The sequence below is a fragment of the Sapajus apella genome, unplaced genomic scaffold (genome assembly GCF_009761245.1).
Source record: "Sapajus apella isolate SASKATOON/1434 unplaced genomic scaffold, GSC_monkey_1.0 scaffold92, whole genome shotgun sequence".
Lineage (NCBI taxonomy): Eukaryota > Metazoa > Chordata > Mammalia > Primates > Cebidae > Sapajus > Sapajus apella.
In genome coordinates, this window is record NW_022437032.1 from 6,765,970 (window position 1) to 6,790,239 (window position 24,270).

Below are 24,270 nucleotides of genomic sequence, written 5' to 3' on the forward strand. Positions count from 1 at the left end.
TAAAAAAAAAAAAAAAAAAAAAAAAGCACTTACATGGGTGTAAAAGACACTGAATTCGTTATAGTAATTACCTATAGAGAGAAAGGGACTGACTAGGCAGGGAGAACCTGGAGTACCTCCATCGTACGTGTATGGATAAGTAAACATGGCCTGGAGCTTTTAAGATTTATAAGGATTATTTCAGTATTAATCATATTGTTTTATTCTTGCTTGCGTGTTTAAAATATTTTGCAAGATGGCACCACTGTTACTGGGCAAAAAACATCAAAGGAATAAGATGACTGCACATTTTGATTTTTTTCTCACTACAATTAAAGTGACACAAGATGTTAAGAATTAAAAGAACGGCCAGGTGGGCAGATCATGAGATCAGGAGTTCGAGACCAACCTGACAAACATGGTACAACCTCGTGTCTACTGAAAATGTGAAATTTAGCCGGGTATGGTGGTGTGCACCTGTAGTCCCAGCTACTCAGGAGGCTGAGGGCAGGAGAAAAGCTTAAACCCTGGATGCGGAAGTTGCAGTGAGCCAAGACTGAGCCACTGCACTCCAGCCTGGATGACAGAGCAAGACTCTGTCTCAAAAAAAGAAAAAAAAAGAAAAAAGAGAGAGAAACTACATGTTCTCTAAAAATTAAGACCAATAATGAAAAATGAGCAAAAGAATATGAGTTCACAGAAAAGAAACAAAAATGGACCCTTCAAATGGAAAGATGCTTAATTAAACTCAAAAGAAATGTAAATTGACTACACTCCAGCCTGGGCGACAGAGCGAGACCCTGTTTCAAAAAATAAAGAAATGGGCTGGGTGTGGTGGCTCATGACTGTAATCCCAACACTCTGAGAGGCCAAGGTGGGTGGATCACCTGAGGTCAGGAGTTTGAGACAATCCTGGCCAAGACAGCGAAACACTGTCTCTTCTAAAAATATAAAAACTAGCTGGGCGTGGTAGCAGCCACCTGTAATCCTGGCTACTCAGGAGGCTGAGGCAGGAGAATCACTCAAACCTGGGATGTGAAGGCTGCAGTGAGCCGAGATCAAGCCACTGCACTCCAGCTTGGGCAACAGAATTGAATAAATAATAAGTAAATGAAAAGAAATGCAATATGACACAACTCCTAAATAGAGGAATATGGAAACATCTAGCAAAACTACATATGCATTTACCCTCTAATCTACTAATAGCAACTTTACTTCTGGGAATATATCCCAAAATAACAATGGCAAAAACACTAAGTAACACATACATCTGAAGGAATTATTATTTAAAGCAATGAAAGAGGCCAAATATGGCAGCTCATGCCTGTAATTCCAGCATTTTGGCAGCCTGAGGAATACTTGAGGCCAGGGGTTCGAGACCAGCCTGGGCAACATAAAAAGACCCCACCTCTATCAAAAAAAATCAGCTACATGTGGTAGCAGGTGTCTGTGGTCCCAGCTACTAGGGAGGCAGAGATGACAGAAACACTTGAACCAGGGAGGGCAAGGCTGCAGTAAGGTATGATCGTGCACCAATGCATTCCACCCTGGGAAACAAAGCATGACTCTGTTGTCTAAGGAAAAAAATAAAAATAGTGTAAGATAGAAAATACTCAAAATATCTAACTATAAGGGGACTGGATGACTAAACACTGGAAGAGGCATAAAATAAAATACTGTACCACTATAAAAAGTGAGCACAATCTGTACATGCTACTATGGGAAGATATCCAAGATTTATTAAGTGAAAAAAGCAAGGTGCAATAAATGCAGACATATAGTCCAATGAAACAGAATAGAAAACGCAAATATAAATGCTCGCATATGTAGTCAAATGATTATTGACAGGGATGCCAAGACCACTCGGGGAAAGAAGTCCTTTCAACAAATGGTGCTGGAAAAACTGCATATGCTCATGAGAGCTGGACCCTTAGTTAATACTGCATACAAAAATTAAATCAAAATGGATCAAAGACCTAAAGGCAAGAAATAAAATTATAAAACTCTTACAAAAAACCATAGAGCAGGCCAGGCGAAGTGGGTCATGCCTGTAATCTCAGCACTTTGGGAGGCCAAGGTGGGTGGATCATGAGGTAAGAAGTTCAAGACCAGCCTAGCCAACTGGTGAAACCCCATCTCTACTAAAAATACAAAAATTAGCCAGGTACGGTGGCAGGCACCTGTAATCCCAGCTACTCGGGAGGCTGAGGCAGGAGGATTGCTTGAACCCGGGCTGCAGAGGTTGTAGTGAGTCAAGATCGCACTGCACTCCAGCCTGGGTGATAAGAGTAAGACTCTGTAACAAAACAAAACAAAAAAACAAAAAACAAAACATAGGGCAAAAACTTTGTGACACTGGATTTGGTAACGTTCTTGGATAGGATATCAGGGGCATAGGCAAAAGAAAAAATGCACAAATTAGAATTCATAAAATTTTTAAACTTCTGTGTATCAAAATATAAATAAGTAAAAAAGCAAGCTATGGAACAGAATATATGCAACTCATTTCTGGTAAGGGATATTTACATCCAAAACATAAAGAACTTCTGAAACTCAAAGCACCATCAAATTCAAAAACAGGCAAAACTTGAATCTCCAAAGAAGATATGTAAATGGCCAATAAGCACATGAAATTACACCCAGCATCACAATAAAAACAAAGAAAAACAAAAACCTACCCACAAGTAATTAAAAACATATTAGCTGGGTGCAATGAAACACACCTATAGTAAGAGATACTCGGGAAGCTGAGGTGAGAGGATCACTTGAGTCCAGGAATTTGAGACTACAGTGAGCCATGATCATACCACCATACTACCTGAATAACAGAGCAAGAAACTCAGTCTCTCTCTCTCTCTCAAAAAAAAAAAAATAAAAATAAAAAATAACAATAATGCTTAAGATGGTATACTTTATGCTATGTGTATTTCACAATTTTTAAAAACTGGAAAAAAAAAAAGAGCAAGGTGAAAAACTGTGTACTATACTTTTCTTTGTAAAAATAAGAGAAAATATACATGTATAGTAGGATAGGTATTAGGCTATATTTACAAAAATAAGTAATAAAAACATAAACCAAACTCAATTAAAAATTGTTACCTTTAGGGGAAGAAAATAGAAAGGAAGGTACAAGGATGAAAGCCAGACCCTTCTGAATGTACCTCACTTTTTTATTGTTTGACACTGGTCTAAAACAATCCCTTTTTATGCTCCCAGGAAACAACAAAACGAAAAATCTATATACAAATGAAGTTGTTTATCAAGGTAGTCATAAAAACGCACAGATAGTATTTTCAAGTTAAAATTGTAAGCACAGTCTTTTTTTCACTACATATACTTATAACATCCTAAGGATATAGAGACTAAAAAGAAATCAAGCTACATACAGCTATCTTTAGTAAGGTTATTTGCACTGTTCTTTTGAAACTACTTGCATCTTAGGATAAGGCAAATAAGTAATGATAGATACAATTATAATATCAAAAAAGTTAAATAAAATCCTTATTATCTTAAGTCTAAATTGGGAACTATTTCCTTCTAAATGTATCATTTCTTGATTCCTCCCTCTGTGAAAAGACCTAGAACAAATTACAACACATTAGGAATATCTCTAGAACCCAGTTGGTCTTTTTTATGTTATTTTATTTTATTTTTAATTTGAGACAGAGTCTTGCTCTGTTGCCCAGGCAAGTGCAGTGGTACAATCTCGGCTTGCTGTAACCTCTGCCTCCTGTGTTCAAGTGATTCTCTTGCCTCAACCTCCCAAGTAGCTGGGATTACAGGTGTCTATCACCATGCCTGGTTAATCTTTTGTATTTTTAGTAGAGATGGGGTTTCACCATGTTGGCGAGGCTGGTCTCAAACCCCTGACTTTAGGTGATCTGTCCACCTCAGCCTCCCAAAGTGCTGGGATCACAGGCACCACTGTGGCCTGCCCCAGACAGTTGTTAAATAACATTTCATACTCTTGAGAGGTTGCCAATTCGGGTCTAACTCAAGAAATCAATCTGGAACATCTTGTCAGGTATGAAAAAAAAGAACTATCAAAGGCTACTGAGGATGTCAAGAGGACACAGAGAACCACAAAAAAGGGGCCCCTATGGTCAAAGATGAACAACTAGAGCTTCAAACACCCTCATTTGTCATCTCTGGAGTTTGCTAAGGCACTAACATTACTCTAAAATTTGATAGAGGTGGTAAAAAGCAGAAACATTTATCCTGCTTTTCCTGTATAAACAGAGTGGTGGTAGTTATACAACATAGTGAATTTGTGAAAACTATGGAAGCATATACTTTAAAATGTTGAATTTTGGGCCAGGCACGGTGGCTCATGCCTTAATCCCAGTACTTTAGGAGGTGAAGGCAGAAGGATCACTTCAGTCCAGGAATTCAAGACTAGCCTAGGTAACACAATGAGATCCATCTCTATAAAAAATATAAAAAATTAGCTAGGCGGTGTGGCACACACCTATAGTCTTGGCTATTCAGGGAGGCTGAGGCAAGAGGGTTGCTTGAGCCTAGGAGCTCAAGGCTGCAGTAAACTATGATCCTACTAGTGCACTCCAAGCCTGGGCAACAGTGAGACCTTGTCTCAAAAATAAATGAACAAAAAATCAAAAATAAATAAATGAATAAATGGCAAAATTTGTATTATGTAAAGGATATCTTAGTTTTTAAAATGCTATTTTAAAAATGTTGACAATGTAACATTTGTCTTTATTTGAATCCTCTGATCACTAAAAATGGACAATCGAATATTGTGTATATCCTGATAAAATGAAACAGGAAGTATACCTATGATGCTTTCCTGTGTCACGCCGAACAAAGAATCTAAATCTAATCAAGCCCCCAGATTTACCACTATAGAAATACAGGGACTAGTGGGACAAGATAAACTCCAGGAGGCCCCCAAGTAACACGTTTGAGCTGTGCTATTGTTTTCTGTCTTGCTCTATTGCCCAGGCTGGAGTGCAACAGCACAACATTGGCTCACTACAACCTCCAACTCCTGGGTTCAAGTGATTGTCATGCCTCAGCCTTTCCAGTAGCTGGAATTATAGGTGTGCGCTATCATACCTGGCTAATTTTTGTATGTTTAGTAGAGATGGGGTTTTGTCATGTTGGCCAAGCTGGTCTCAAACTCCTGACCTCAAGTGATCTGCCTACCTCGGCCTCTTAAAGTGTTGGGATTATAGGTGTGAGTCACCATGCCTGGCTGGATTAGCTTTAGACCAAATGTAAATAGGTAAAACAGTATTCCTGAGATGCAAAATCTGTATGTGGAAGGCTGGCTTTTCATATATAAGGATTCCGCAGGGCCAAATGTGGGACTTAAGTATGCATAAGTTTTGGGGTATTCAGGGGTCCTGGAACCAATACCCCTTGAATAACTGAGGGATGACAGTACACCATTAGGATGCAATCAGCCAAAAGTAAAATGTAAGAAACTCTCTAAGATAAATGAGTGTTTACTCCAACAACAAGCCTAAGAAAGGGGAGAGGCCAGGCGCAGTGGCTCATGCCTGTAACCCGAGCACTTTGGGAGGCCAAGGCCAAAGGTCAGGAGCTCAAGACAAGCCTGGTCAACATGGGGAAACCCATCTCTACCAAAAATACAAAAAATTAGCCAGGCGTGGTGGCAGTTGCCTGTATTTCCAGCTCCTAGAGAGGCTGAGGCAAGATAATAGCTTGAATCTGGGAGGTGGAGGTTGCAGTGAGCAGAGAGATCGCACCACTGCACTCCAGCCTGGATGACGGAGTGAGACTCCATCTCAAACAAACAAACGAACAAACAAACAGAAACAAAAAATGCAAACTTTGGGGGAAAAAAATCCCAGACTTTGGGAGGCTGAGGTGGCCAGATTACCTGAGGTCAGGGGTTCGAGACCAGCCTTGGCAATATGGCGAAACCCCATTTCTAACAAAAATACAAAAAATTAGCTGGGCATGGTAGCACGCACTTGTAATCCTAGCTACTCGGGAGGCTAAGGCAGGAGAATCACTTGAATCCAGAAGGTAGAGGTTTCAGTAAGCCAAAATGACACCATCTTGGCTCACTGCAACCTCTACTACCTTCTGGGCTCAAAAAAAGGGCGGTAGCGGGGAGGAGCGGAGAGAAAACCTCTGTTGTAAATTAAGAGACTTAAGACACAATAAACTGTAAGCAATGTGTGAACATTATATAGAGCCCAATTTTATCAATATTACTGTAAAAAGACATCTAGGGAAAATTAAGCATGGTCTAAAATCCTAAGTTATAAAGAAATCGTTGTTAATTTTGTTAGATGTGGATATAAAATGACTGTACTGTAGACGAGACGGTGGTATATAATAAGATCTTAAGAGATTAAGGGGCATGTAACAATAAAAAGCTACTTACCTGATTTCTAAAAATCATAATATATTTGATACCATCAGCTTTAAGGACAGGAAATTCATTCACTATTAAAAAACAGAAAGCCATAGTTACTTAAGTGGTAAGGATTATTACACTTCCAAATTAGTGACATCATCAGTTATAAAAAATCAAGTATCAAATAATTAAAGCACAGTTAATTATATAATAATCTACTATTACAAAAAAATCTATTTACCCATTAATTTTAGGATTATAAATAATTTTATTTTTCCCCATGCCTGTTTCATGACAAAGGAACACATATTACGTAACTGAATAAAAATGAGTTGGACCACACATTGGTGAGCATGTCTGCCTACATTCCCAGAAGTAAAGCTATTCTGAATTAAAAACATGTCTGTGTAGCTGGAATTTGCTTTACATTATTCCAGTGGTCAGAAAATAAATTAATGAAAAGAATACATCACTGATCACATGGGAGCTCATTAAAATATTCTCTTCACCTTTGGGTGTATATAAATTTCCCACATAATTTTTTTTTTTTTTAAAAGGAATATATCTAAATCTAGATCAACACATTCATAAATATCAGAAACTATCATTATTTATCAATTTTCTAGTACTACGAAATGTACTCCAATTTTTAAGAATTCATTTTTCAAACAAAAAAGAAGCCAATGTATAATTCTTATTATTTATATACCAGGTAGCAAAGCTGAGTTACAGTTTAGTTTTACTTATTCCTATTTTCCTCCTGAACAAACAATATTTTATCAATAATTACTTTCACATGAACAAGATCTGGGGAAACCATTTGAGATTTTATTCAATAAAAGAAATAATGGGCAGGACACAGTGGCTCACACCTGTAATCCCAGCACTTTGGGAGGCCAACACCGGTAGATCACCTGAGGTCAAGAGTTCGAGACCACCCTGGCCAACACAGGGAACCCTCACCTCTACCAAAAATACAAACACTAGCTGGGTGTGGTGGTACATGCCTGTAGTCCTAGCTGCTCATGAGGCAGGAGAACCACTTAAACCCGGGAGGCAGGGGTTATAGTGAGCTGAGATCACGCCACTGCACTCCAGCCTGGGTAACAGTGAGACACTGTCTCAAAAGGAAAAAAAAAAAAAGAAGTAACTGCAACAACGATAGGAAGTTGTTTTTTGAATTGCAGGTATAGCGTGGTAAGCTGTAAAAAGGCAAAAATCTCACAACTCACCATTAGCTGATTTTAAATCAGGGAGAATGTGATTCACAAAGAACTCAGTTAGGTTTACAAGTTCATTTGCTTGTGTAATTCCATGCTGAAAAGCAAATTTTAACATGGTAAAAATAAAATACCTGTACATATCTACCACATTAGAAATTTAGGCAATTTTAGAAAACCACATTAAAAATGGAGATGAACACTTCAAAACACAAACTGCTGATATATAAAATAAGACCGTACTGGCTGGGTATAGGAGCTCATGCCTGTAATCCTGACACCTGGGGGCCTGAGGCGGGTGGATCACTTGAAGTCAGGAGTTCAAGACTAGCCTGGCCAACATGACAAAACCCCAGCTCTACTAAAAATACAAAAAATTAGCCAGGTGTGGTTGCACGTGCCTATAATTCCAGCTACTCAGGAGGCTGAGGCATGAGAATTACTTGAACCCGGGAGGTGGAGGTTATAGTGAGCTGAGATCTTGCCATTGCATCCCAGCCTGTACAACAGAGCAAGACAACGTCTCCAAAAAAACAAACAAAAATAGACGAACACTTCAAAACACAAACTGCTTATATGTAAGACTATACTGTCCGGGAATGGTAGCTCACACCTGTATCCCAGCACTCTGGGAGGCTGAGATGTGAAGATCACATGAGGTCAGGAGTTCGAGACCAGCTTGGCCAATATGGTGAAATCCTGTCTCTATTAAACATACAAAAATTAGCCAGGTGTGGTGGGGCACACCTGTAATCCCAGTTACTTGGGAGGCTGAGGCAGGAGAATCAATCGACCTGGGCGGTGGAGGGTGCAGTGAGTTGACATCATGTCATTGCACTCCAGCCTGGGTAACAAAGTGAGACTTTGTCTCAGAAATAATAAAAAAAATAAAAAATTAGACTATACTAACATACAATAAAGAAACTTTCCTAAATTAAAGAATAGCTTTTAAGTTTCGTATATTGTATACAGCAGGTCTCAGCTAAGGTAACAAGTGTGGCATCTATTAATTTTCTAGTCTATAAGAAACAAGTGCTCAATACAGCAACATAAAGTCACCTTCAGAGATTATATAAATTTTAACCTGAATAGGTTATCTGGCAGGGTAGGCTCTATTATCGGAGACATGTTACTTCTTTTTGACCTGTGTGGCCGTTACCTGATGTCTGTTTTAGAAACAAAACCATATTAAAAACATTTACCTTCTGTGTTTGGGCTTTTGACGCCAAAGATGTCACTAGGTAAATGGCCGCATCTTTGTGTTTCCAGTTGACAGATGGATTTTTTGCATATTCCTGCAGCATGGAATTAACATAACCAGAGAAGATTCCTGTCACGGGTCCCTCAAAAAATTTGCATAATCCTCGTACCAGATCACAAGCAGCCCTGCGTCTAGTATCGATATCTAAAAAATGAAAAGAAAATATATTATGGGAGAAAAAAAACCACCACCAACAAACTGATCCAATTTATAAGAAAACCAATTTCCTGGAATAATTTGGCTATGATTGTAAAAACAAAAACAAAAACAAAAAAGAAACTGCCACCTGATAGCTATCAGTAACATTAAAAAAAAAAAAAAAAAAAAAAAAAAAAAATCCCCCTCCCAAGAAATACAAAATAAAGACAAAATTAAAGAGGTCACAGAATAACAGAATTTTGATAAATAAATACTAACTATAAAAGAATAGACAAATTTTTAATACTTTCATGCAGGTAATATAACAGCTTTTTAAACAAATTGAAGGACAACAGTTCTCAATGAAAGCCAGCTGAAAAGATACCCTTATTCTCACTCCCACTTCTCCCACTTACTAGAAAAAGAGCCACCTTAAAACTGGTTTGCTAAGCGACTAGTAGCTAAAAAACCAAGATACAAACCAGATCCTTCCAAATCTCTCCTTATGTACTCCTCAGAATTATCCTCAAATGCTTCTTCATCAGCAGCTACAAAGAGAGTTGATATTTCAGTAACGCTCAAAAGACGTCACTGTACTTTACAGCTGAGAATGCAGAAGAGTATGTAGAACTGCTTTGTTCTACAGCAAAGAATTCTTTCCCATCAGATGACTACTTCATATACTCTTAATCATTATCTAGAGCAGCAAATGCTACCCTGAAAGGTGAGGCATTAGGTAATTCACACAGCTGTGAGACAGGCTCACTTGTTCTAATGTGACAATTTCCCCAGAATTGGATTACACCTGCAAATATCAAAAATGTTAGGGATCAATATCAGAATGCTAACTTCTTTTTTCCTGAGACGGAGTCTAGCTCTGTCGCCCAGGCTGCAGTGCAGTGGCGCTACCTTGGCTCACTGCAACCTCTGCCTCCCGGGTTCAAGCAATTCTCCCACCTCAGTCTCCCAAGCAGCTGGGATTACAGGTGCCCAATACCACGCCCAGCTAATTTTTTTTTGTATTTTTAGTAGAGAGGGGTTTCACCATGTTGGCCAGGCTGGTCTCAAACTCCTGACCTCATGATCCGCCCACCTCACCCTCCCAAAGTGCTGGGATTACAAGTGTGAGCCACCATGCTCAACTAGAATGCTAACTTTTAATTTCACCAAATAAGAACATTAAAAAACCGACAACTTTAATCGCCATTATTTCATTAAAGTCATTTCAACAACAAATAAGTAGAGTGGACAATATCGGAAGAGCCAGCCGGCATGGTGGCTCACGTGTGTAACTTAGCACTTTGGGAGGCTGAAATAGGAGGACTGCTTGAGGCCAGGAATTTGACATCAGCTTGGTCAACATAGTGAGATCTCATTTCTATTTTTATCAAATAAATTAAAAATCAATCAATCTATCTACACACACACACACACACACACACACACACACATTTTGGAGACAGGGTCTCATTGTCACCCAGGCTGGAGTGCAGCTGTGTGATCATGGCTCACTGCAGCCTCCACCTCCTGGGCTCTGGCAAAACACCCACCTCAGCCACCTGAGTACCTGGGACCACAGGCACATGTCACCATGCCCAACTAATTTATTTCTTGTAGAGATAAGGTTTCACCATTTTACCCAGGCTGGTCTTGAACTCCTGACCTCAAGTGATCCTCCCACCTCAGCCTCCCAAATTGCTGGGATTATATGTATGAGTGACCACACCCAGCCAGAAGATTTATCCTTTAAACATACTTTTATGAAAACACAAAAGGAAATAAAATCTCACACTATATTGTCCTTAGTTTCCTTATTTTGTTCCAGATGTAATTTGAGAACCACTGATCTAATAACTATTTTGATATAAAACACAATCCTGGCCAGACATGGTGGCTCATACCTGCAATCCCAGCACTTTGCGAGGCTGAGGCAGGAGGACTGTTTGAAGCCAGGAGTTCAAGATCATCCTGTGCAACACAGGGAGACCACCATCTCTTTAAAAAAATAAACAATTAGCTGGGCATGGTGGTGCACTCCTGTAGTCCCAGCTACTCTGGAGGCTGGAATGGCAAGATGACTTGAGCCTGGGAGGTTGAGGCTGCAGTGAACTGTTAATTGTGCCACTGCACTCCAGCCTGAGTGACAGAGTAAGACCCTGTCTCCAAAACAAAAAACACAATCCCTCCCCCCTTTATTACTTGTTCTTCCCAATTTTAAGAACAAGGACATACATTTATAGGCTGTCAGCACTATAGTTTAACCTTAAACACAGTGGGCTTCAACCCTGTATTTATTAAGTTATCATTTCTATCTTCAAGTCGATTGTTTAAAAACAACTATTTCTGGTCAGTCTGAGGTGGCTCAGACCTGCATTCCAGCACTTTAATAAACTAAGTGGGCTTTAACCCTGTATTTGTAAGTTATCATTTCTATTCTCAAGCTGATTGTTTAAAGACAGCTATTTCTGGGTGGGGTGGCTGAGACCTGCAAACCCAGCACTTTGGTGGACTGCTTGAGCTCAGGAGTTTAAGACTAGCCTGAACAACATGGTGAAACCATCTCTACCAAAAATACAAGAAATTAGCCAGGCATGGTGGTGTGTGCCTGTGGTCCCAGCTACTCACGAGGCTGAGGTAGGAGGATCACTTGAACCCGGGAAGCCAAGGTTGCAGTGAGCCAAGATTGTAACACTGTACTCCAACCTGGGTGACAGAGCGACACCCCTGTCTCAAATAAATAAATAAATTAATAAATAAGCCAGCTGAAAATTCACTTAAATAATAAAACAAAGTCAAATTATTTCTCTAAATTGAGATCCCAGGTACTTTATCTTCTTAGTGTAAATGAATTTTTTAAAGTCTCATTTAATATTTTCCATGAGAAAACCCTCACAGGGAACAACAAAATTCATTACAGATACTACATTTTCTGTCTTGGTTTGGAAAATAGGATATAAATGATATACAAGTTTTATTCATTAATAAATGAATTAGACTAAGTATGTTACAAAAAGCAACCAAAGACTTAGTATTTATACTAACATACTTTTGCCATAATTACCTCTAAATTCCATGTTAGGCACAATGACCTTTTCACAGATACTCGTCAACGTGTTCTGGTCCTCAAACAGATTCTTATAATGAGGTCTCTCACAAACTGAAGCCAGAAATTGAATTGCATTACTTACCAACTGGAACAAAACACAAAAATAAGAATATTTTTAAAAGCACAACTGTAGCACTGAAATCTCCTCTGATGTGATCAGTTAAAAAAAAAAAAAGCAAAACTGAATGGTTTATTTCTTTGGGGAGACAGGGAGAGAATGTCTTTTAATGATTTGTCTCCACCATCATCTTACCAAATCATATTTAACCTCTTGACCCGTTGTAACTAGTAAATTCCAGATGGCTGTAACAAAACGAGGCAGGTACCGCTGGAATTCTTCATCATACTTTTGTGCATAGAGTGCAGCATTATCACAAATCTGGGATTTTAAGAGCTCCAATAAGCCGGCTTCCTCTTCATCCTCACATAAAAGAAAACAAAAACTCCAATATACAATTCTAATGCTAACATAAACCAGAGTAACTAAAATTCTTCAACCAGACTCTTTATAATTTAAATCCAAATCAGTTATTGTAAACTACAGCTATACCACCATCAATCTTTTCACAAAGTCTTTTAAATAAGTTGCTGAATAACAAGATATTTCCATATTAGATTCAAACTAATATATTATGGCCGAGGCAGGAAGATGGCTCGAGCTCAGGAGTTTGAGACTAGCCTGGGCCAGCAAGCCCCCAAAATAAAAAAAATTAGCTGTGCATGGTGGCGCACACCTGTAGTCCCAGCTACTTGGGAGGCTGAGGTGGGAGGATCACCTGTGCCCAGGGAGGTCGAAGCTGCAAGTAAGCCATGATTATGTCACTGCACTACAGCCTTGGTAACAGAGTCAGACAGGGGAAGACGTCAGAGTGAGGCCAAAATCCAAAATCAAAACCAGAACTCCCTCACACTGATTACTCAAGGCATAATATTAAAAGATGTAAGACAACACAAGGTAGGACATGGTTACCTGGGCAAAAAGGTCCTTATGAGAATTTTATCCAAAAAATTTCTGTGAGACTTTTGTGTGAAGAAAAGTTTTGTTTTCTGAAGCAGAGTTTTTTTTTTTTCATTGGACTAATTATTTTGAGAGCTACATCTTTTAAATTTCCTATTAACATAGTCAGACAAAATCTGTTGCACAACTATGCTAATGATTCCCTTTCTGTACTCTACTCTTAAAACCTGATTTGAATCACCAATTCTAATTTTTAGTTTATGTGGTATGGAAGTATTCTTAATATTTTGTCTTTTGTCTCTTTAGAAAGGTGATACATATATTAATAAATGAGTAGCACAGAATAAGTGTTATATGTTTAAAAGTACATAGTATAAAACCCATATCAGAAACCTTTACAAATTACAATCTTTTACCATTTTCCTTCTCAAGCTGTGATTTTTTTTTTTTTGAGATGAGGTCTCTGTCTGTCTCCCAGGACATGGTCACAGCTCATTGTAGCCTCGCCCTTCTGGGCTCAACGGATCCTCAAAAAAGTCTCCTTAGTAGCTGGGATCATAAGCATGAGCCAATACATCTGGCTATTTTTATTTTTTGTAGCGATGGGGTCTCCTTACATTGCCCTGGCTGGTCTTAAACTCCTAGGCTCAAGTGCCTCCCACCTTGGCATCCCAAAGTGCTGGGACTGCAGATGTGAACCACCATGCCTCACCAGATATTTTTTAAAAAGAGGCTACCATTATAAAGTCTCATGTTTTCTTAGTATCTTCAATGAAAAATAATTTTATTTCATAAAATATCAATAACATGAATAAAGCCTTACTTTCAATAACATAATGAAATAGCCTTATCTGTATACGATGGCTTAAGCCAGGCCCATAAGAGTAATTCTGTATACTACACATACCAAATATGTAACATCAAATAGAATCAAGTATTATTAGAGTACTGAAATTTTGTCTTTTAACAGTGCAAGAGTAAACAGGTTTCCTTACTGTAGCTAAATAACCCTTAATGAAAGAAAAAGACCACTCAGGCAACATTTTAAATACTTACATCAGTTTGTAAAAGCTTATTATCCAATGTTAAGAGAGTATGAAAATTATTCATCCAAGTTTCCATATTATCTTCAAAAAATTCAGGGAGATCCTAAAGGATAAACACTGACTTGAAACTTTTGATTAAAATGTGTAAGAAACTACTTTTCTAAGCTTCCTTGACACACAAAACATTTTATACATAGGCTTCACAGCCTGAGGATTACCTATTCTGACAAGAATTCTCTGTTTCAGCTACACCTGGCAGCTGCATAAAGCATTCTGACTTCTGCCTCTGTTTGTATGCCGCAAATGATACCAGCTCTAGTTCCTGTCCTAATCTAAATTTTCCTTCAAGGTTCAGCTAAGACCATATGAAAATCTTCCTTACAAAGTCCAAGCTCAATGTATACGAATACATCCCCTTTATTTTCTGAACTATGGTTTACTGTTAAGATGACCATGAAGGTAGACAAACTAATTGTCTTATAGTTACTATTTTTTGTGGCACAGTATTGCCTTCTTAATGAGCAGACAAATCCCCTGAGGACAGATTATGCCTCTTTCCTTGGTCTTCCTGGTTATACCAGACAAGTTTTCAACAGCTTCATTAAATCTGACTTCCCAGAATTTAAAAAAGAAGGTTTATGCAAAAACAATAGTTCTCATTTACGCAAGAACTTCTCAAACTGCTATCCAGCTCAACACTGATGTGGGACATGTCCTTCTGGGCTATTCATCTCTTATTCTAGCGAAAACGCTATTTCCTTTTGGGGAATGCTCTCCCTGCCTCTATGACTGTATTCATGTTGTGAAGATAAGCCCAGGTACTGGCCACAAAAAATAAAAAGGCAAGGTTCTCCTTGCATCTCAGTATAGCAACAATCTGTACCAATTAACATCCCTTTCTCGGTCCTGAGTTTTGACTTAATGATTCAAGAACAGAAAGAATGACTGGAGGCCACTATCTCAGTAGCAACAGGGTAACTAGGCATTCCCTGCTATAACCTTGTGGCTGTTTCCTCTGAAATGCCACTAGTTCTTACCCCTTTCAAAGTCTGGTACTTCAAGTCTTTTGATTCCCTCATATAGCTTACAATAAAGTCCTTTTGTATAAGCTAGACAGCAACCCATAACCAAACATGATTCCCCAAATGTTAATACCCATATAAATGAACAAAAGAGGACGGCCTTGGAAATCTAGCTTCTTAGTGCCGTCAGTAAAATGGTGTACAGGGTGACTCTCCAAAAGAGTATGTTAGGAGGTGGGGTTTTGCTAACCTACTAGATATAAGGGAATACCGCTTTCTTCCATGAAACATCCCATTAGCATCTGTAGGAACCATTGTAAAACAGAATACTGTAGATAAATAGGGGGAGTCAGAAAAAACTTTTTCTTTCAGAAAAATTAATGCTGGCAAAGAATTCTTTATCAAATAGAAAGAAGACTCTCTATTTAACATCAAAGAGTAGGAATCAAAAGCTAGAAACCCAATGAACTTACCTGAAAGTTTAAACTATAGAACAATTTTGAGATCAGGATCAGTGAAGAAAACAGAATCCTCAGGGCAGAGGCATCATTTGCATGGGTACTACAGAGTTCAATAGTGGCCTTGGAAAGGAATTTAGCAACATGGTTTTAGTGTATTGTAAACCGAGCTTGCTGATCTTAGTGAAACAGCCTTGCACTAAGCTGAGACTATTCGGATTTCTTCTCCGAAATTTGGCTTTTGAATAGTAGTATACAGTCACTTAAGGAATTCTAAAAAATAAGTATATATTTTTCAATTGTTCATAATGGTAGTAGAAAGTCCAGTGTTAATATTCTGAACTGTATCTTCCCAATCTGTGCATATAAAAAAATATATTACACAAAACTATCTTTATATGCTCTTATTAAACAATTCCTTTGCCACTTGGTATTTAGGTTGTTTCCAATACTTTATTATTCTAAATGCAATTAACAGGTTTTACTGGTCGGGCGCAGTGGCGCATGCTTGTAATCTCAGTACTTTGGGAGGCCATGGCAGACAGATCACCTGAGGTCAGGAGTTTGTGACCAGTCTGGGCAACATGAACCTGCCTCTACTAAAAATACAAAAATTAGTGGGGTGTGGTGGTACACATCTGTAATCCTAGCTACTTGGGAGGCTGAGGCAGGAAGATCACTTATACCCAAGAGGCAGAGTTTGCAGTGAGCTGAGATCGCGCCACTTGTACTCCAGCCTGGGCGACAGAGCAAGATTCTCTCAAAAAACAAAAAAATAACAACCCAAACAGAACCAGGTTTTACATTATGCATACCTTCAATTGTTACGGTCTGAAATTCTAGACACGTATTACCACGGCAACACAGTATGCAGGTTTGGAGGCCAAACAGGCCAGTATACAACACAAGCTGTTACTCATAAAGAGCAACGCTTTAAGCACGCAAGTCTTTTTACTCTGAGCCCCAACTTCCTTATCATAATATGGGACAAACGCTTACCTCCAAAAGAGAGTACGAGAATTAAATGAAAAATACACAAAAAAGGTCCTAGTACTTTGTACACACCTACCATGCAAAAGACACTCAACAAACATCATTTCCTTTATCCTACAGTTAGGAAATATGAATATTAAGGTTTTCTTAATAAAAAGCCAAACTCCAAAAAGCTAATACTATTTATAACCCAATGAACAGGATACCAGAGGGTTCATTTCACTATGCTCTTTTTGTTTTTCGAGACAGAGTTTTGCTCGTGTTGCCCAGGTTGAAGTGCAGTGGCGCAATCTCGGCTCACTACTACCTCCACCTCCAGGGTGCAAGTCATTCTCCTGCCTCAGCCTTCCCGAGTAGCTGCGATTACAGGCACGCGCCACCACGTCCAGCTAATTTTATATTTTTAGTAGAGGCGGGATTTCTCCCTATTGGTCAGGCTGGTCTTGAACTCCTGACCTCAGGTGACCTGCCTACCTTGGCCTCCCAAGGTGCTAGGATTACAAGTATGAGCCACCACACCCAGCCAGTCAGATCTTTAACATCTTAAAAAAGAAATTTAAAAATCTTTGCCAATCCAATAGGTGAAAACAAATGATCTAGTTTTGTTCAATCTTAAAGACATAAATATACCACCAGTGAGATACCCTATGAAAAACCCTGTGCACACTGTACATTTTATTACATTTATTACTGATTATCATATAACCTTGCTTTTTCAAAATAAGAAATAAATAGCTTTTCTGGAGTCAACAAAACTAGATTTGAGATCTGGCTCTCTATTAGCTGTGTGATACTGAATCCTCTTACTAGATAAAAAGGGTTAATAATACATTTCTTGCGGCCAGACGTGGCGGTTCATGCCTGTCATCCTAGTGCTTTGAGAGGCTGAGGCGGATGAATGCTTGTTAGCTTAGGAGTTCAAGACTGGCCTGGGCAACATGGCGAAACCCCATTCTATTAAAAATATGAAAAAGTAGGGCCGGGCGTGGTGGCTCACATCTATAATCCCAGCACTTGGGGAGGCCGAGATGGGCAGATTACCTGTGGTCAAGAGCTCGAGACCAACCTGGTCAACACAGCAAACCCTGTCTCTACAAAAATACAAAAATTAGCCGGGCGTGGTGGTACGTGCCTGTAATCTCGGCTACTTGGGAGGCTGGGGCAGGAGAATTGCCTGAACCCAAGGGGCGGAGGCTGCAGTGAGCCAAGATTGTGTCACTGCACTCCAGCCTGGGCAACAAGAGTGAAACTCCATCTAAGAAAAAAAAAAAGCAAAAAGCCGGGCGCAGTGGTGAGTGCCTATACTCCCAGCTATTCAGGAGGCAAAGGTGGTAGGATCGCTTGAGCCCAGGAGTTCTGGACTGTAGTGCGCTATGCTAATCGGGTGTCTGCACTAAGTTCGGCATCAATATGGTGACCTCCCAGGAGCAGGAGACCACCAGGTTGCCTAAGGAGGGGTGAACCAGTCCAGGTTGGAAACAGAGCAGGTCAAAATTCCTGTGCTGGTCAGTAGTGGGATTGTGCCTGTGAATAGCCAACGCACTCCAGCCTGGGCAACATAGCAAGATCCTGTCTCTCTTAAAAAAAGAAAAAAACTATATATATTTATTTCAATCTTACAGTATTCTCACAAAGGCCAGGAACACATTTAGGAAAGTATCCCATACTCTGTAAAATGTTGCATAAATATGTAAATTAATTAAATTCCAAACACAGCCAAATAAAAATATGTATCTCTTCCTTTAGAAACACATACTCAAAATACTTGGGTGAAGTGATACGATGCCTGGGATTTTCTTTTATAATATTTCTAGAAAGGGAACAGAGAAAAAGAAATGTTGCTAATCATTAAATTTGTGTAATAATAGATGGGAGTTCTCTATAGCATCTCTATTTCTATGCAGGTTTAAAATTTTTCTAAAGAAATCCTCTAAACATTATCTATCAAATAAGCTTTCAAAGCATTCTCTTAATATGTATACAGATATTCAAGCAATTTAAAACATTATTTTTAAAATATCACCAAGATGCATTCCATACCTTAAAAAGATTAGTCAAAGGCAAGGCAAAGGCGTCCAGAACAAGTTTAATTTCAGTCCATAACTCGTTTGACTTAAATTCATGACGATATCTAGAAAATTAAGGTAAAATAGGTAAATTAACAAGTTTTTTTTTTTTAATTTACTCACTTTAGGTCTTCAAGGATAGATGCTGATTGGACATCTATAGATAGACGGTTTTCCAAAATTCAAAGGGAATTCTTGTTTTCTTTTTTTGAGATGGCGTCTCACTCTGTTGACCAGTCTGAAGTGCAGTGGCATGATCTTGGCTCACTGCAACCTCTACCTCCCAGGTTCAAGCGATTATCCTGTCTCAGTCTCCTGAGTAGCTGGGATTATGGGCACACATCATCACACCTGGCTAGTTTTTTTTTTTTTTATATTTTTAGCAGAGACAGGGATTCACCATGTTGGCCAGGCTGGTCTCAAATTCCTGACCTCAGGCGATCTGCCTGCCTTGGCCTCCCAAAGTGCTAGGATTACAGACATGAGCCACCATGCCCGGCTGGTTTTCTTTTTAAAGGAATCAAGAAGTTTAGTCGGGCGCAGTGGCTCAAGCCTGTAATCCCAGCACTTTGGGAGGCCGAGGCAGGTGGATCAAGAGGTCAAGAGATCGAGACCATCCTGGTCAACATGGTGAAACCCCGCCTCTACTAAAAATACAAAACATTAGCTGGGCATGGTGGCGCGTGCCTATAATCCCAGCTACTCAGGAGGTTGAGGCAGGAGAATTGCCTGAACCCAGGAGGTGGAGGCTGCGGTGAGCCAAGATCACGCCACTGCACTCCAGCCTGGGTAACAAGAGTGAAACTCTGTCTCAAAAAAAAAAAAAAAAAAAAAAAAAAAGTTTATCAATACTAAGTATTTCATAGGTAATAGAGCAATATGAAAAAACATCTTAGCTCAGAAGGAACACAGCAGAGAAACTTCTGCTCTCATTCTAGGATGATCACATTTAAAGGAATAACAAGTCACAAAAATATAACTGTTTACACAAGCAAATAAAACCTTAAAAAAGTATTTTGAAAACATGAATCTATACATCAATACCTTTTAAATAATGAATGTGCAGTACGGAGGACTCCATTAATAACATGGAAATCTCCACTCTGAAAGCGATTCACCATTTCTGTCAATAAGTCAGGCCATTTCTGTGGAAAATCTTCTCTGCCAATAATGCTAATGGCATCACTTAACTAGGAGAGGAAAGGATTAATTAGATGAGAGCTTTACAGAGGAGCCAATTTAAAACGCAGAGCGACATTACCTGTTTCTGAATTTGCTCTGGACTGCTAAGCATCAAGTGCACTATGTTGGCTTTAATGGCAACTCGATCGGCTTCACAAATTTTGTTTGGTTCATCTTCAACCTTAAAAGCAAAGCAGTAACTGAGGAAGTAACATAAAATCCATATTCATGTCCATGCTGTTTTAGGTAAAACATAACTGTTTTTTAAATTCCTAATTTTCTAAGAAAACCAAATAGATCAAAGTTTGATCTTTCTTCAGTTTCCTTGTACATGAATGGGTCACACATTTTTTCAATTCTGATGATGACAGTGTGAACCCTTTCCCCAGAAAAATGTACATTCCCAGTGCACCACTGCATCCGGCTAATTTTTGTATTTTTAGTAGATACAAGGTTTCACCATGTTGGCCAAGTTGGTCTTCAACTACTGACCTTAGGTGATCTGCCCGCCTCAGCCTCACAAAGTGCTGGGATTAGAGGCGTGAGCCACCGAACCCAGTCTTTTTTTTTTTTTTTTTGAGACTGGGTTTCTATTTGTTGCTCGGGCTGGACTGTAGCAAACAACCTCGGCTCACTGCATCCTTGACCTCCCAAACTCAGGCAGTCCTCCCACCTCAGCCTCCCAAGGAGCTAAGACCACAGATGCACACCAGACACCACCACTCCTGGCTAAGTTTTAAATTTTTTTTTGAGACGGAGGTCTCACTTTGTTGCCCAGGCTGATTTCAAACTCCTGGCCTCAAGCAATCCTCCCACCTCAGCCTCCTAAAGTGCTAGGATTACAGGCATAAGCAACTACACCCAGCCCTCTATGAAAATTTCTTGATCATTACTCGTTACAATGCATCTCAGATTCTAGAAGTCTCACTGGTTTTACAAATCAAAATAGAGGGCTAGCATGTCTTATCAGTAGAGAGATGGACTTTTAAACATTCTAAGATTTAAAAGACAGTGTCTGGCTCTGCTGCCCAAGTTGGAGTGCAGTGGTGTGATCCAGCTCATTGCAATCCCTGCCTCTTAGACACACACGATCCCCCATCTCAGCCTCCTGAGATGGGACTACAGAGTGCACTATCATGCCTGGCTAATTTTTGTATTTTTTGTAAAGATGGGTTATCTCACTTTGTTGCCCAAGCTGGTCTCGAATTTCTGAGCTCAAGTAATGGGCCCACCTTAGCCTCCCAAAGTGCTGAAATTATAGACGTGGACCATGCCCAGGCTCTTTCTAAGATTTCTTCAACACTCAAAGATACTTGAGAAATTATACAGGCTTAAAACAGTATTTACTGTCTCTTTTATGGAGTAAGGAAAAAAGGAACATTAAAAAGTTTTTGAGCAGGTTTAAGGTTGACTTTTTAGAAAAACTGGTGATTTTTGTCAACTACTAATACTTTATAACATCATAATTGCTATCACTATAAAAAAAAAAATCCTCTGCCGGCCGCGGTGGCTCAAGCCTGTAATCCCAGCACTTTGGGAGGCTGAGGCGGGTGGATCACGAGGTCAAGAGATCGAGACCATCCTGGTCAACACGGTGAAACCCCATCTCTACTAAAAATACAAAAAACATTTGCTGGGCATGGTGGCGCGTGCCTGTAATCCCAGCTACCCAGGAAGCTGCGGCAGGAGAATTGCCTGAACCCAGGAGGCGGAGGTTGCGGTGAGCCGAGATCGCACCATTGCACTCCAGCCTGGGTAACAAGAGTGAAACTCCGTCCCCCCAAAAAAAAAAAACCCTCATCTTTTTCTGTCTCATGAGCCAGGCCTTCTTAACCTCAGTATCACTGACATTGTGGCTCAGATAATTCTTTATTGTGGGAAGCCATCTGGTCTCTACCCACTAGATTCCAGGAGCAACCCCCAGCTATGATGTCTCCAAATATATTGCCAAATGTCACGTGGTGAGCAAAACTGCCTCCAACTGAGAACCACCAAGTTAGGGGGAAAAAAATGCCTGTTTCTTAATTTATAATTTACTAATCATTAAACCTGTTACAAAATAGGTTTAATCTCAAAATTAGAATACACATACATATTCCACAAGACATAGGGCAAAATACCTTATCAAAAATTTGAAATCTGGTTGGGTATGGTGGTTCACAGCTGTAATCCCAGCACTTTGGCAGGCTGAGGTAGGCAGATCACCTGAGATCAGGAGTTCAAGACCAGCCTGGCCAACATGGTGAAACCCCATTAGCTGGGCATGGTGGCAGGTGCCTGTAATCCCAGCTACTCGGTAGGTTGAGGCAGGAGAATTGCTTGAACCTGGGAAGTGGAGGGTGCAGTGAGCCAAGATTGCATCATTGCACTCCAGCCTAGGCAATAAGAGTGAAACTACCTCAAAAAAATAAAAGAAAAGAAATCTAAATTATTTTGCATTCTGCAAATTTTCTAAGTATCTGATTTCTTCTCAGCTTTAATTTTCCAATAGAAATCACTTCATTTATTCAGACTGTCTTCCCACGTCTTTTCACTAGGCAGTGAGTAAAGGGTGAATTCCAACCATAATGGAGACTAAGACCAAGTCTCGCTCCCTGCCAACCTCAGATATGAAGCTGAAGAAATTTATGTAAATTTAAAGAAAACAACAGAAACTTTGGAAAGGGTCCTGTTTAATTTTATCTCCGATCCATATTTGAATCTTTTTTTCTTTTCCGTTTTTTTTTTTTTTTTTTTTTTTTTTTTTTTTTTTTTTTTTTTTTTTTTGAGACAGGTCTCATTCTGTCACAATGGCTAGAGTACACTGGTGCAATCACAGCTCATTGCAGCCTTGAACTCCTGGGCTTAAGCGATTCTCCTGCCTCAGTCTCCAGAGTAGCTGGGACTACAAGTACGTGGCTTATCTTTGAAGAACACTGCTTATATCAACCTTATAAACATACAGGGTATTAAATTATGTATTCACAAAATACTTACAATTCTCCAGTTTCTTTTAATATAGTTTTTGAATGTCACTGAAGCACATACTTTGATAACATTATCTTGGGACTTCTCCAGCAATGTTAAAAGCAACAGTGGATAATTCTGATTTCCTTCCACAGATTCAAGAAATTTCTCAGCTGTAAAAGAATTTTCATGTTAGAAGACTAAAATAAAAATCTGGCCGGGCGCGGTGGCTCAAGCCTGTAATCCCAGCACCGTGGGAGGCCGAGGCGGGTGGATCACGAGATCAGGAGTTCAAGACCAGCCTGGCCAACATGGTGAAACCCCGTCTCTACTAAAAATACAAAAAAAAACATTAGCTGGGCATGGTGGCGCGTGCCTGTAATCCCAGCGACTCAGGAGGCTGGGGCAGGAGAATTGCCTGAACCCGGGAGGCGGAGGTTGCGGTGAACCGAGATTGCGCCATTGCACTCCAGCCTGGGTAACAAGAGCGAAACTCCGTCTCAAAAAAAAAAAAAAAAAAAAAAATCTTTCCACCTAATATATATAATGTACTATGTATATCTTTTAATTGAAGGATCAAAGAAAAAGGAGAAAAGTTATTTGTGGGTCTACAGGGCCTTTTCTTATCTATTAAGTGAATTACATATAATGTTATATTAAACTTATATAATTCTTCAGTTTTCAAACCACTTTACCATTCATTAACTCACGTGATTCTCACAAACCTAAAAGTGGCCTAATTGGATGATCATTTCATCTGCGGGTGCAGCTGCTTCCCAGAGAGATTAAGACTTCATATACTCATGTCTTATTCCAGAAAAGAGTATTATTAGTACTATTAGTAATTTTTTTTTTTTTTTTTTTTTTTTGGCAGGCATTTCACTCTCATTGCCCAGGCTGCAGTGCAATGGCATGATCTTGGCTCACCGCAACCTCTGCCTCCTGGGTTCAGGCGATTTTCCTGTCGCGGCCTCCCGAGTAGCTGGAATTACAAACATGCGCCACCACACCCAGCTAATTTTTTTGTATTTTTAGTAGAAACGGGGTTTCTCCACATTGGTTAGGCTGGTCTCGAACTCCTGACCTCTTATGATCTGCCTGCCTCGGCTTCCCAAAGTGCTGGGATTACAGGAGTGAGCTATCGCACCCGGCTGCAATGTATCTTTTATAAGCCAGTGATGAAGAGTAAATGAGTCAATTCATCCTAATATATATCATTATTAGAAATATGGGTCCAGTGATTTACATATATAAATATATAAAATTTCATTTAGTTGTCACTATTACCCAGAAAAGTAGGTAGCATTTTAAAAATCAAGGCACTAAGGTTAAGTAACTTATTCAAGATCACACAGCTAGGCTTCATCACTGAAAAAGTTTTAGTGCAGTCCTTATTCTACCTTACCGGCCCTAAGGTTTCTTGTCAAACTAAAAATTTCTTAACACCAGCAATAAATTTATCCAAAAATTTTATCTTATCAATTCATCCAAAAATTGGAAAATATCCAAATATATTTTCAACCCAGATTATATTCTGGGATAA

At 39.4% G+C, this 24,270-nt stretch overlaps 1 protein-coding gene and 1 long non-coding RNA gene across 2 annotated transcripts in view; both read right to left on the reverse strand.

The window, feature by feature from the left end:
- The window catches only part of CSE1L (chromosome segregation 1 like), a 56,059-nt gene that overhangs the window by 14,735 nt on the left and 17,054 nt on the right, over positions 1 to 24,270 (reverse strand). The window contains 12 exon segments of the mRNA XM_032256044.1: positions 6,359 to 6,420; positions 7,564 to 7,648; positions 8,754 to 8,956; positions 9,433 to 9,498; positions 12,012 to 12,141; positions 12,310 to 12,477; positions 14,071 to 14,163; positions 15,556 to 15,663; positions 18,574 to 18,664; positions 19,644 to 19,789; positions 19,861 to 19,962; positions 22,758 to 22,900. Coding sequence (XP_032111935.1) covers positions 6,359 to 6,420; positions 7,564 to 7,648; positions 8,754 to 8,956; positions 9,433 to 9,498; positions 12,012 to 12,141; positions 12,310 to 12,477; positions 14,071 to 14,163; positions 15,556 to 15,663; positions 18,574 to 18,664; positions 19,644 to 19,789; positions 19,861 to 19,962; positions 22,758 to 22,900 — 1,397 coding nt within the window.
- Positions 20,788 to 21,997, reverse strand: LOC116535208. Its single transcript, XR_004262089.1, has 2 exons — positions 21,577 to 21,997; positions 20,788 to 21,275 (listed from the first exon to the last, which is right to left on the reverse strand). It is a non-coding gene; the product is annotated as an uncharacterized LOC116535208 (long non-coding RNA).